Source organism: Diabrotica virgifera, chromosome 6 (genome assembly GCF_917563875.1).
Source record: "Diabrotica virgifera virgifera chromosome 6, PGI_DIABVI_V3a".
Taxonomy (NCBI): domain Eukaryota; kingdom Metazoa; phylum Arthropoda; class Insecta; order Coleoptera; family Chrysomelidae; genus Diabrotica; species Diabrotica virgifera.
This window is the reverse complement of record NC_065448.1, coordinates 7,588,177-7,603,650: the sequence shown is the minus strand read 5'-3', so window position 1 is coordinate 7,603,650 and position 15,474 is coordinate 7,588,177. Positions and strand designations below refer to the sequence as shown.

The 15,474-nt window shown below is 32.5% G+C and overlaps 1 protein-coding gene across 1 annotated transcript in view; it reads right to left on the bottom strand.

The window, feature by feature from the left end:
• Positions 1 to 7,436: 7,436 nt before the first annotated feature.
• The window catches only part of LOC114349456 (gastrula zinc finger protein XlCGF58.1-like), a 49,629-nt gene continuing 41,591 nt past the window's right edge, over positions 7,437 to 15,474 (bottom strand). The window contains exon 7 of the mRNA XM_028299836.2: positions 7,437 to 15,196. Coding sequence (XP_028155637.1) covers positions 14,898 to 15,196 — 299 coding nt within the window. The 3' untranslated portion in view covers positions 7,437 to 14,897. The remainder of the gene's footprint in view (positions 15,197 to 15,474) is intronic.

Below are 15,474 nucleotides of genomic sequence, written 5' to 3'. Positions count from 1 at the left end.
CATCTAGGGATTCTGATTAACAATCTCAAATATTTGATTTAGATATAAATCTAATATGTTGTACAACGAGACAAATGTTGATTTATATAGGATTAAAATTTATTATCAAATAATCTCTGCTTCCTGAGTATTTGCATATTTGTTTTTCTTTATTATGCAACATACAATGCATTATCTAATAGATTTAAAATGATGGACGAGTAAAAATAGTTTTGACTTGAAATTTATGATTATTGTGCAAGTAGACAAGGGATCCACTAAAATTTAAACTATTAAAATTAGTTATGGAGCTTATAACCCAACAAATATAAAAAAATTAAAACATTAAAAATTTGTTTGAACTAGGGAAGGACCCAAACTTCCTAGTAACTACAGACCTGAACACGTTAAGTTAGCTAAGAACATGAAGGCTTAATTGAGGTCCCTATGAGTCATAGGGAGACAGAGTCCGCGACTGGGATTGTCTATCTGTACGTTTCCATTATATTTTTATTTTTAGAATCAAAAAGGGTTTTTCATTTTTCTTTTTTTGGGCCATCTCTCAGAGGTATCGCTTACGCAACAGTTTTTCCGCTGTCCCATGCACCTTCATGATGGTGTTATACAATATACATGGGGATATACATGTGTGAGAACAGTATATACAGGGTGGTCCTTAAGTAATTGTACAAAAAGAAACAGTAGATTCTACACTCTAAAATATTACAATTTAACCTTTTTTTTTACTTTAATAAAATGTTGATATTAAGAAAGATACAGGGTGGTAAAGTTAAACTTTTTTTATTTATTATTGAATATTTGCTGACAGGTATGAGATAACAATGCGTTTATCTCGAAAACGGTTGAGTTTAGGAAGATGAAAAAAAGTATACCTTTTTTAAGTAAAACTAATAGGAGAATAAAAATTTTAATGTCAAAATTATACAGAGTGAGGGATAAAAAAATTGAACGTAATAAATGAGTGCTGAAAGGCGTATGTGGCGCCCTCTGGGCAATACATAATTTTTGGTAGGGAATTTAGTTTTGTGGATCCAAAAAACTATATTAGTTCAACATCATCTGGACCATCTCAGAGTGGTTGGGGGTAGTTACCCCCTACGATTGGGGTTGATGAAGTAAACACTACTCACAGCATATTCATTTATTATCAACTCGGCGTACGACTGTAGAGTTGGTGTGCTAATGTACGTTCACCCTCTGGTGTATCTACATTATCAATGATGATTGATCACGCAATGAAATTAGAATGCCCGCCGATGTTTTCTGTGTATATAAATAAAAGAAAGTGTTGATATTATTTATGCTGAGTCGGCTTTGGCCATGAATTAGGAATATGTAATATTGAATCGCTGACACCGCAGGATTGACAACTGGTACACTTGTGTGGAGTAATCTGGGTCACGTAGTATGTATAATAAACAAACGTGTGTTTGTTTACCAAGGACATTTAAATTTTAAAAGAATAAGTTTTGCTCTTAATTGGATGCTGTGAATCCCAATACAAAACCCCCACATACCAAATTTCATGTTGTTATCTCATACCTGTCAGGAAATATTCAATAACAAATAAAAAAAAAGTTTAATTTTACCACCCTGTGTCTTTCTTAATATCAATATTTTATTAAAGTAAGTTGGGTTAAATCGTAATATTTTAGAGTGAAGAATCTGTTTCTTTTTTTACAATTACTTAAGGACCACCCTGTATGCAAGAAGTTTGTTCCAACTCGATACAAAACCGTTCTTGAATCGTTACGCGCATGCGCAATAACGAATAATTATGCCCAGTAACACATTTTTCGTTACTGTGCATACTCGTAACCGTTCAAGAACGGTTTTTGTGACGGGTTGGAACAAACCTTAGTCTGGGCTGATTATCGGAGAATAGGCCATTTTTAGGAAAAGTTATTTACCAGCAATTTTATTGCTGGAATCGAATTATAATATCCTGTATATTAATAATATAGGTATGCAAAGTTCTCAGATAGTGTGCTACTTTTTTTATAAACAAAATGGCGTCCGAAAATCGTGTTTTTTTCAATTATTGCTCTATAACTCCGAAGATTTTAACTTTACAACAAAAACACCCAAATAAAAATTCACCGTGATTAAATTCTGCATAGAAACGTGTTTTTCCCGATCTGCTCCGACGAAAATTTTCCTCGGAAAATGCGGGTTTTCCCAACAAAATCTTTAATTTTCAAATAAAGTTTTAGATAAGTAATTATCTACCAATAATTAAATAATTTGGTGACTTAAAACCCTTCTTGGTTTAGATTATAGTTCCAGAAGCTGGTGAAAATTAAACGAATATTTTAGCAACAATTCAATTGTTAATTAATAAGTTACGGTCGCAATAATAACCAAAATAATTATGATACACTGATCAAACTTTGAAACCATATAAAGATGAGATGCCTATTTAACATTTTGTCGACAAAATATAATTTTTTTATTTTTTTGCATAATCTTTCAATGTTTAAAAAAAATAGTTATAAACAAATTAACGTTTCTCAGAAAGTTTTTATTATATTATAATCTTAAAAAATATCTAAAATGCGCATTTCAAATATATCTTGAAAATGAATGCTTTAAAACTTTTTGGCAACCATTTGCAAAAAAGTTATGAAACAGCAAAGTAAACATACGATTATTACGGTGTTTATAATTTTTTTTTAATTCTTTCAAAGCGTAGAAGTGAGTTTAAAGTACAAGCTAATTATTTACAAAAAAATATCGATTATCAGATTAATGGTTATATGTTAATTAAAGATTATAAATATATTTTTTTGTAATTTACACGCGCGAAAGTAGAATAATACAGTACTGTAGCTAAAATTTTCACTCGGAGCGACGGTCCACCGCGCGACGTACACTTTTAATAAATAATGTATGCGGCGTGTCAGTCGCTTCGAGTGAACATTATTCGCGAGCTCAAGCGAGGGTGCTGCCGCTTATTTGGAACTAGAGGAATTGGGATGAAAATATAAACCAATCATCCGTTAACCTATGTATGAATGTCGTTTGAAAGTTTGTCGGATGTGTTTATTTAATAAATAATTTATTTGTATTAATTAATTACATCAATAACAATATTAATTATAGAAAAATACGATATCCCAATTACACCGGCCATTTTCATGCAACTGCACTGCCACCTATAGTCGATTGAGTTCGCGAATAGCTCCGACTCTGTATCAGGCCTACTTTTGCGCTAAAAATTACAAAACAAAGTATTTTTAATCTTTGATTAAAATATAACCATTGCACTAATTTTTGACATTTTTTGTGAGTAATTAGATTGTACCATAGACTCACTTTTAAGCTTTGAAACAATTAAAACAAATTATAAACAACGGAGAATTCGTATATTTATTTTGCTGTTTCATAACTTTTTTGCAAACGGTTGGAAATTTTTTTTAAAGCATTCATTTTCAAGACCTATGAAATGCGCATTTTAAGTATTTTTTAAAATTAGAATATAATAAACAATTTCTGAGAAATGTTAATTTGTTTATAACAATTTTTTTTAAACATTTAAAGATTATGCAAAAAAATGAAAAAAATATATTTTGTCGACAAAATATTAAATAGGCATCACACCTTTATAATCTTTCTAAGTTTGATTAATGTCTCATGATTATTTTGGTTGTTATTGCGACTGTAAATTGTTAATTAACAATTGAATTGTTGCTAAAATATTCGTTTCATTTTCACCGGCTTCTGAATTTATAATCTATACCAAGAAAGCTTTTATTTCACCAAGCTCTATAATTATTGATAAATAATTACTGGCCCAAAAAATTTATTTGAAAATTCGAGATTTTGTTGGGAAAACCCGCATTTTCCGAGAAAAATTTTCGTCGGAGCAAATCGGGAAAAACATGCTTCTATGTAGAATTAAATTGGGGTGAATTTTTATTTTGGTGTAAAGTTAAAATCTTCGGAGTTATAGAGCAATAATTGAAAAAAATACTATTTGTCGGCGATATTTTGTTTATAAAAAAAGTAGCACATTATCTGCGGACTTTGCATACCTATATTAATAATATATAGGATCTTATAATTCGATTCCAGCAATAAAATTGCTGGTAAATAACCTTTCTTTGTACTTTACTAATTAGACCAGCGTATTATAACTATTTTTTTTCAGAATTTAAAGATTATGCAAAAAAAAGAAAAATTTATATTTTGTCGATAAAATCTTAAATAAGCATCTCATCTTTATAATCTTTATAAGTTTGATCAATGTATCATGATTATTTTGGTTATTATTGCGATCGTAAATTGTTAATTAACAATTGAATTGTTGCTAAAATATTCGTTTAATTTTCACAGGCTTCTGGAATTTAAATCTACGCCAAGAAATCTTTGATGTCACTAAGTTATTTATGCCTGGTTGCACCAACAGATCTTAAGCTCCACCTTAGCTGAGCTCTACTTATAGATAGGGCCTCCTTGAGTATCACTTACGTTGCACCATAATTTTAGATTCTTACCTTATTATCAATTATATATATTATTATATTATGGTATTCTTATTGTAATATATTATAATTATATTATATCAATTCTTATGATATTCTCGACTTAAGCTTAAGATCTGTTGGTGCAACCGGGCATTAATTATTTATTAATAATTACTTACCTAAAACTTTATTTGAAAATTAGAGTTTTTGTTAGGAAAACACGCATTTTCCGAGGAAAATTTTCGTCGGAGCAAATCGTGAAAAACATATCTCTATGCAGAATTTAATTGCGGTGAATTTTTATTTGGGTGTTTTTGTTGTAAAGTTAAAATCTTTGGAGTTATAGAGCAATAATTGAAAAAAATACGATTTTTCGGCGCCATTTTGTTTATAAAAAAAGTAGCACACTATCTGCGGACTTTGCATACCTATATTATTAATATATAGGATCTTATAATTCGATTCCAGCAATAAAATTGCTGGTAAATAACTTTTCCATGAATTTTGCTAATTAGCCCAGAGTACCTGTGACGTTTCCTACTAGCCTCCGCCTTTAGAACGAGCCTTGTCGGGGATGAGTGTCCGTCTGTCCTGCACTGAGACTCACAGCTGAAATCGCATGACATAACTAGCTTGATCATCATCAAGTCCTTTCATTCCTGATCGAATGTGTGTCGCTCTTTGATTCACTTATTGCGGTGAATCACTCTGCATTCTTGTTGTGTATTGTCAAAGTTCGTTGTATGACTTGGCTTTTGTTACAATTTTTTTCCACTCTGTGCATAGGTCCCTCAGTTTCTGATTTTCAGGATTTTAATATATTTTATGATCTAGCCCTGCCATCTCTCTCTAGGTCTTTCATCTGGTAACATTCTTAATCAGTAGGTCGTTTTTCTTTCTCTCTATGACGTGTTCCAGCCATCTCAGTGTTTACGCTTTAATAAATCTAACTATATATTTCCCTTCATTGAATGAAGAATTTGACAGACAGCCTGTAGAGTCAACGGAGACAGTAGCAGCAATGGTCACCAAAATAACAAACGAGGAAGTGGCTCAAGCGCTTCAAAAAATAAAGAAAGGAAAAGCGGTAGGACCAGATGATATTCCTGGGGAAGTATGGAGAGCATTGGGAGAAACAGGAACAAGGTGGCTAGCAGGTCTATTTAATTGATTTAAGGAAGTTGGACAAATGCCAGACGAATAGAGAAGCAGTATACTGGGTAGCTGTTTAAAAAACAAGGGAGATATACAACAATGTACAAACTACAGGGCTATAAAACTGCTTAGCCACACCATGAAAATATGGGAAAGAGTAATTGATAGACGGATATGTGAAGAGACCGAAATATCCGAGAATCAATTTGGCTTTATGCGGGGCAGATCAACAACAGATGCAATTTTCATTATAAGACAGTTGATGGAAAAATACAGGAGTAAAGAAACAAACGCTCATATGGTATTTATTGATCTTGAGAAAGCATATGCATAGTTCCTCGAGAGATTCTGTGGTGGGTACTCAATAAGAAAGAAGTCCCTGGTGAATATGTAAAGATTGTGAGGGATATGTATGAGGGAGTAACGACTAGTGTTAGGACAGGTGTGGGAGAGACTGATAAATTTCATGTGAAAGTAGGATTGCACCAAGGCTCTGTGCTTAGTCCGTATTTATTCTCATTAGTCTTGGACCGGATAACAGCGAAACTACAGGGTAACATTCCATGGTGCTTAATGTATGCTGATGATGTCGTGTTAGTAAGAAATAGTGAAAGAGACTTAGAACAAAAACTGGAACAGTGGAGGCAGGCTCTGGAGGAAAAAGGTTTAAAACTTAGTAGGACAAAAACAGAGTATTTGGAATGTTCATTTAAATATGGAGTTACTACAAATAAAATGGTATCTTTGGATGGTGAACTGATTGTAAAAAGCAATAGTTTTAAGTACCTGGGATCGGTATTACAGAGTAATGGAGAAATAGATGGAGATGCATGCAGTAGAATTAGGGCTGGATGGATGAAGTGGAAAGAAGCGAGTGGTGTGTTGTGTGACAGAAAAATTACAATGAAGCTGAAGGGAAAATTCTATAAAACAGCCATAAGACCGGCTATGATGTACGGAACTGAATGTTGGGCAGTGAAGAAGAAAGAGGAACAACGAATGCATGTGGCGGAAATGAGAATGCTTAGATAGATGAGTGGAGTGACAAAGAAGGATAAAATTAGAAATGAGTATATTAGGGGAAGTCTAGGTGTGGCACCAATTGATGCCAAAATGAGAGAGCATAGGTTAAGATGGTTTGGTCATGTTCAACGTCGAGACGTTAATCACCCTATACGAAGAATAGCTGAAGTGCAGATTCCTGGAAGGAGTAGGAGAGGAAGACCAAAGAAGACCTGGGGGGAGACGATAAGGCAGGATATGTTGGTAAAGGGGATTGACATTGATATGACCCAAGATAGAATTGTGTGGAGAAATGCAATTAGGGAAGCCGACCCCATATAGGGATAAGGCAAAGATAATGATGATGATATATTTCATTTCATTATGTCTCACATTATTCATGCTTCATTCTTCTTCCCATTTCTCCGCTTTCCATTCTTATCAGGCCCATAATTCTTCTGAGTATTGCCTTTCGAATATTCTTAATCTTTATCTGTGAGGAACATTGTCCCAGCTGCGTATATAACTACTGGTCTGATTGCAACTCTGTATATTTTCAGTTTTGTATTACTGGATAAGATCTTGTCCTTCATTGGACTATGGTATTTCCAGTATGTTTTGTTGCCAGGTAGTATTCCTCTGTTAATTCTTAACTTTTTTTATTTTTGCTATTTACAATACTCCCAAGTATTTAAAATGGTTCAGCGGAAAGACAGGTGATTGCAGTCTACCCGTCTAATCCCTTTTCTCTATCGGTAAGGGGATACCCTTACCACTCCGAAGGAAAAGACAGGATAAAATAAAACTACCATGAACTAAATAGTGTATAATTAATGTTACTGGGTTACAATTAGTTAAATTCTTTAAAAATAATAACTAAAAAACTATTAGTTTAAAATGACTAAAAAATGTAATTCTAGATTAAAAACAAACAGTATGTACAGAAAATTTTAGTGTACTAACCACACAACTATATATTTTTATTTAATTTTCATTTTTTAACTAACGATAAAATTTTGAGATGTACTAGAGCTACATCTTTAGTATTATAAAACAAATAATAACAAACAAGAAATACACCGATTATTTTTATGGTATGCTCATATGGTGTAATTCGATAATGCTTCATTCAAATTCATCTACTGAAGTGTCTTTTGTTGCTTTATCTACTTTTTTAAACTATTTTAACACAATATGTTGGATAATTATATTACAATACCCTTGTTCTATGAACAAACGAAATGCAACTTGTTAAAAATAGTTTTACTAAAATATTCTGTACATAAGTCGTTTCAAAAACGACAAAAAAAAACATACATGCATATATACCTACTTTATACCCAAATACTACCCAAAATAATTTTATACCCAACTAAATATACCCAACTTAAACAACAATAAAAAATGTTTAGTTATATAGTAGAGATCTTATTTTTTTGTGATGTATACATTTATTTTTACGTGGAAGACGACAGTATTCACAATATCTACAAAATAGAGCTTTCCAAACATTGGAATTGGAAGTTGGTCATTACTATTTTAAGGCACCAAATTTTGTTCTCAGTTTAAAAGTTAGTCTGTAACAGATTCAATACTGATGGTTCCACCGGTAGATCATTATCTTAAGGTACGGATGGTATGGTTTATCGACTTTGCGTTTTTGAGCCTTCTTCTTATGGTGCCTATCCGTTACGGATGCTGGACACTAACATGGCTATTCTGACTTTGTTGACTGCTGCCCTGAAAAGTCCGGTAGTGGTTAAGTTAAACCATTTTCGCAGGTTATGCAGCCAGGATATCCTTCTTCGTTCTGGACCTCTTTTCCCATGCACTTTACCTTGAAGTATGGTCCGAAGTAGGTCATATCGTTGTTCATTGCGCATTATATGACCCAGGTATTCCAGTTTGCGACGTTTTATGGTTACTAGTTCGCGCTCTTTACCCATTCTATGTAGAACTTCTTCGTTGGTTACTCTGTCTATCCAGAACTGTCTATCTGTCTATCTCTGTCTATCTCAAAATGCGTCTATAGCACCACACCTCAAATGCTTTGAGTCTCTTCAGTGATTCTTCAGTTAAGGTCCATGACTCCACGCCATATAAAAGAACAGAGAATACGTAGCATTTTAGTAAACGAACCTTTATTTCCAATTTTATATCGTGGCTGTTAAAGATTTTTTTCATTTTGACGAAAGCTGATCTTGCCTTCTCGATCCTTATCTTAATTTCCGTCGATTGGTCCCACTGTTCATTTAAGTTTGCACCCAAATAACAAAAGTTGGTGATTTGTGTTATAGGTTGTTGGTTAACTAGTAATTGACCAGGTGGTATCCTATTTTTGCTTATAACCATGTATTTGGTTTTTTTGATGTTAAAATCAAGCCCAAACCTGCTACTTACTTCTGCCACCCCGGAGACAAGTGTCTGCAGACTTTCAAGACTGTCTGCAAAAATGACAGTATCATCAGCGTATCTTATGTTGTTCAATCGTTCTCCGTTTATAAGTATTCCCTCGTCATATCCGTTAGCGCTAGGTTCATAAGGTGCTCTGAATATGTATTGAACAATAATGGGGGCAATATACATCCCTGTTGCACACTTCTTTTTATCTTTATGTCGTCTGTTAACTGATCCCCTACTCTAACAGCTGCAGTTTGTTCGTAATAGATATTGTTTATTATACGGCGATCTCTGCTGTCTAGACCAATTTAATTTAATATTTTCATCAGTTCGTCATGTTTTATTCTATCGAACGCTTTCTGGTAATCAACAAAACACACATATATATCACAATTCACGTCTCTACATCTTTGAAAGAGAACTTGTATTGCAAAAAGTGCCTCTCGAGTACCCAATGCATTCCTGAAGCCAAATTGTGTGTTTGTCATGTGTTCTTCACACTTTTTATATATTCTTTTATGTATAATTTTTAAAAGAGTTTTCAGGAGATGGCTCATAAGGCTTATTATTCGATAATCTTCACATTTTTTGGCACTGGGTTTTTTAGGGATTGTTATAAAAGTTGATCTTAGCCACTGTTGGGATATTTTTCCACTTTGGTATATACAGGGTGTAACGAAAATACAGGTCATAAATTTAACCACATATTCTAGGACCAAAAATAGTTTGATTGAACCTAACTTACCTTAGTACAAATGTGCATATAAAAAAAGTTACAACCCTTTGAAGTTACAAAATGAAAATCAATTTTTTTCAATATATCGAAAACTATTAAAGTTTTTTTATTGAAAATGGACATATAACATTCTTATGACAGTAGCATCTTAAGAAAATATTATAGGGAAATTTGGACACCCTATAAAAATTTTATGGGGGTTTAGTTCCTTTAAACCCCCCCAAACTTTTGTGTACGTTCCAATTAAATTATTATTGTAGTACCATTACTTAAACACAATATTTGTAAAACTTTTTTGGCTCTTAGTACTTTTTCGAAAAGTCAGTTTTTATCGAGATATTTTGAATATTTGTCAAATCCACCACATATTTGTATTATGTTAAGTACGATTATGGAGACTTTGTGATAATATGAAAATTTATGTATGATTTACATTTTTAGGTATATTTTGAACCGTATTAAAAAAGAAGCCATATCTCGATAAAAGGTGCCTTCTCGAAAAAATACAAAGAGGCAAAAAAGTTTTAAAAACATTTTGTTTAACTAATGGTATCGCAGTAATAGTTTAATTGGAGCGTACACAAACATTTGGGGGGTTTAAAAGAACAAAACCCCCATAAAATTTTTATGTAAACATATTAAAAAAGAAGCTGCAACTCGATAAAAACTGCCTTATCGAAAAAATACTAAGAGCCAAAAAAGTTTTACAAATATTGAATTTAACTAATGGTATCACAATAATAATTTAAATGGAACGTACAGAAAAGTTTGGGGGGGTTACAGGAACAAAACCCCCATAAAATTTTTATGGGGAGCACAAATTGCATTATAATTTTTCTTTGAGATGCTCCTGTCATAAGAATGCCACACATCCATTTTCGATAAAAAATATCTAATAGTTTTCGATATATTCGAAAAAATCGATTTTTATTTTGTAACTTCAAAGGGCTATAACTTTTTTTCTATGCATATTTGTACTAAGGTATGTTAGGTTCATTGGAACTATTTTTGGGCCTAGAATTTGTGATTTAATTTATGACCTGTATTTTTGTTACACCCTGTATTGTTGAAGATCAAGGTAAGTCTTTTGACTTCGTCTTTATCCATAATTTTCAAAAATTCTGAGTAGAACTCGTCTGGTCCTGCGGCTTTTCCCTCCTTAATATTGTTTATAGCAGATTCTACTTCCGCTTCGAGAATAGGTGGTCCGGTAGCGTCATTTTCATTTTGTGTGATGGTGACAATCCTATCGTCTTCAAATGTTGTTGTCACATAGTTCATCCATGTTGTTTTTGTTTCTTCAATATCAACTATTGGATTTCCTTGAGCGTCTGTTAAGTGTCCCGACCTTTTTGATTTATAGATGCCGGCTGCTTCTTTGATCTTTTTGTGGAGGTTGAAGGAATCGTGTTTACGTTCCAATATCTCGATTTCTTCACACTGTTCTTCCAGATTTCTGTTTTTAGCTTCTCTGGCAGCTTTTTTATCTCTTTATCTAGAAACTGATATGCAACATAGTCTTTCCGCTTGGATTCTCTTCTTTTGTCCATCATCTGTAACCGTCGGTCATCCGACGTCATCATCATTTTTGAGCCTATAAAACATATTTTACTTGAACATTATCTTTTTTCTTCAATATCTTCTATTATTCTAAGACCTCCAATTATCTTTCGGCTCTATAAAATCTTCATAGGATGTTCAGTATTCTTCGCACTGTACAAATTTTCAAGATTTTCAAGAACGCATCCAAAGGTCTGAATTATGCGGTATGCAAAAGTTAGCCAGTGTTATTTATGCCTGTCAGTTCTTTATATTTCGCAGCCACCACATTTGCGACCTACTCCTCTCTTGCCCTCAATCTTTCCTTTTATGTGATAGTCCACAGGGTGATGCGAACTTTGAGAAAAAGGCACAGTTTGATTCGTACACCCGGTATACAATGACAGATTGACTGTCTAGCAACAATATTATTACAGCGATATTGTCAATGAATAAGGCTATAACGTGGTAAAAAAATCAGTTAAATCCAACAACAGGTTTAGGAAATTCGAAACTTCAAAAATGACCAAATTTTTAGTGGATCGATTTTGTTGCACCTGAGATATTTACTTTAAATTTTAAAGTATTTTTATACCTCACTTGGTCTATTAAATTTGCCAGTATCTATGAGAAATCTTGTAAGCTGTCAAAGCAAAGGGAGTTTAGCTCGGTGGTAGCGCGTTCGACCGGAGATCGAGAGGTCCCTGGTTCGAATCCGTGTGTTACCTAACTTTTTTTTTTATTTTAGTATTGATTTAATAAAAATTTTTGGAAAGTAGTAAGTAAAAATTAGTTTAATCTTTAAATACAAATAACCTGTTGAAAGTATATTTATTTCGTTGAAATTATATTATAATAGAAGTATAACTTCTTACGTGCGTACAAAGTACACACACATTCTTTTTTCTTCCTTTGGGCTAGTGGAGTCGCAACTTCGAAACAGGTTTGGGTACAGCAAAAGCCTTCAAACAGGTGTTTTTGGAGAAAAAAATGAAGAAAATGGAGATAAATAAATCATATTTTTGTATTTTCGAACTTAGTTATTTTGAATATTATTACTCTTGAAGATGTTTTTTGTTATATTAATTTTTTGTGCATGTAAAAAAAAATAAAAGTTGCCTTTATCATGTTTTTCATTGTTTATTACCATTATTTTATAAAATAATTTATTTGTTTTTAAAGCACTTAGACTTTGTATCAAATAAACCTGGTTTAAAGCAAAAAACTTATTTTTTTTGTTTCTTGGAAAAACCTTGGTTTTTGTCAACCCTGATTTCGTTACTGTTAGGCTATTGATTATGTATTTTAGAAAGGAACTACAACGTTAACGGGATTTTATTGTTTCATATAGTCAATTTACCCCTAAATATGAATAAACCGCGGAGTGCTACCATTTAAAGGGGTGCATTTTTGAGAATGGGGTAAATTAGTCCCTAGGGACAGGGCGAATTAGGGTGAGTTCTATGCACTTTTGGTGCAAAAACATTTACAGGCAAATTGTTCCAGGTTAAATTTACTATCGAAATATCACATTTTAAAGTCAAAAATATTTTTTTTTACAAAATTATACTCAAAAGAAAAGCAAGAAAAAAACACGAAAGATAGCAATTTTGTTTTTTGCCCCATAACTTTTTTTCTCGGGGTAGAGGTATAGACATTGCTTCACAGAAAAAAAAACTATCATCCTTCTTCTTTAAAATGACGTTCAGTAGAAGTCCCTACGATTTATAGTTTTCAAAATATGATTTTTCAAAGTTTGCCACTCACAGCGATTTTGGGACATTTTCCTTGTTACTTCGCAAACATTGTTCTGTAACTTTTTTCTACTTAGATTTAGGTATATGCAGTGTTACATTTAATAGGAATAAAAGTCAATTGCCTTTAAAATGGTCTATAGTAGAAGGCTATATGACTATTTTTAAGCAAGGTATGGCTTTTCAAAGTATTATACTTTTAATGATGTTTGATGTATTTTACGATTATTTTTAAATTTCTCATTATAACTTTCATTATTGTATATTTCGGTATATACATTGTGCAAAAGAAAGCTTATTTTCTTTACTTTAAAATGGTTTATTGTAAAAAATTATTGGACTATTTTTTAAATAAGATATGCTTTTTCAAAGTGTGACATATACGCATGCAATAGGTCCCACTAAGTTGGAACCTAATGGAAAACCTTTTTATTATTAACTTTATGAAAAAAAGTTATTCCTATAAAATTCTCTGCATAGCCTAAGACATAAGATACAATCATCAGATATAAAATTTTATCAATAGTGTACGAGGTATGTTAAAAATATGAATTTCGCTCAAGAGTAAAGTACCTTTATATTTCACAATACCGAAAAGTGTTAAGAAAAGTTATTTGGAATTAAAAATTATGTTATAGTATGCAATTATATTCCTCTAATTGAAAAAAAAAATACTACGGATATCTTGTTTAAAAATAGTCCTAGAATTTTTTGCAATACACCATTTTAAAGTACAGAAAATATGTTTTTCTTATTTCATAATGTATATATATGTACCTAAATGTACAAGGAAAAAAGTCATAATGAAAAATTTTAAAAATAATCATAAAAAATATCAAAAATCATTAAAAGTATAAAACCTTGAAAAGCATAACTTGCTTAAAATTATTCATATAGTCGGTTCGCTAAACTCAGACGCAACTGGCTAGATATTTTAGTCGATAATTTTTTTGTTTTTTGCCAATTTTGCAAAAATTGACAAAATTACTAACTATTTAGTGATTATTAACTATTTAGTAATTATTTTTTGCCAATTTTACTAAAATTCGCAAAATTACCAACTAAAACATCTAGAAAGTTGCGTCCGAGTTTAGCGAACAGACTATACAACCTTATACAATAGACCGTTTTAAAGGTAATTGACTTCTCTTTCTACTAAATGTGTGATTGCATATATCTAGAAATGCATAGAAAAAAGTTACAGAACGATGTTTGCCAAATATTGGGGAAAATGGCCCAAAAATATTGTGAGTGGCGAATTTTGAAAAATCCTATTTCGGAAACTATAAATCTTAGAGCCTTCTGGCAAACGTCATTTCAAAGAGGAAGGATCGAGGTTATGGAAAAACTGTGGAAAAAAGTTATGAGGCAAAAAACGAAATTGCTTTCTTTCATGTTTTTTTTTGGCTTTCTTTTGAGTAAATTTTTGTGAACAAAAAATACTTTTGACTGTAAAATGTAATATTTCGATAGCTAATTTATCCTGCAACAATTTTCCTGTAGACGTGTTTGTACCAAAAGTGCATAGAACTCACCCTAATTCACCCTGTGGATAGGGACTAATTCCCTCCTTTCTCAAAAACGCACCCATTTAAATAGTAGCACTTCGCGGCTTTTTCAAATTTAGATGTCCATTGACCATATGAAACAATAAAATCACGTTAACGTTGTAGTTCCTTTTAGCTATCTTATTTTGAACATAATCAATAGCCTACTAACAATGCCAACTATATGTCAGCAAAGAACTTATCATCGTACCCTCGTACACATACAATTTTAAGTTCCCTTCTAGACCTACAGGATCCTATTATACGATAATTCTTTAAAGAAATGAAGAATACTTATCTACTTGTCCACAGCCTTACACCTTTTAAGATGGTGCGTCATATTGGATTTCTGGGTGAAAGTCTTCAAGCAACCGTCGCATTGGTAGGGTCTTTGGCCTGTGTGGTTTCTGAGATGCAGCCGAAGAACGTCTTTCCTGGCGAACGCTTGGTAGCATATCTCACATCTAAAGTTTCTTTCCTTCGTGTGCGTAAATGTGTGCCTGGTTAGATCGTTGCGTTTGATGAAGGTTTTGGGACACAACGTACAAGCGAATGGTTTGTAACCGAGATGGATTTTCATGTGACCGTTAAGTAAACCTGAAATTGATTACATACAGTATGTTAATCTTTCAGCTGGACATAGTAGCCCGATAAAAGAACAATCTGACCCAAAAAAAATAAAGGAAAAATAAAAATTTGGGAATAGGTAGTTGAATTTGTCTATTATTATACAGGTTGTCCAGAAACTCTACCGACAAACGAAGACAGGAGATTCTTCAGATAATTTTAAGATAATTTAACCCAATTCACTTAGTCCGAAAATGCTTCCTAAGGGAGCTAGAGCTCTTTGAAGATGGCGTCTTGTAATTAGTTTT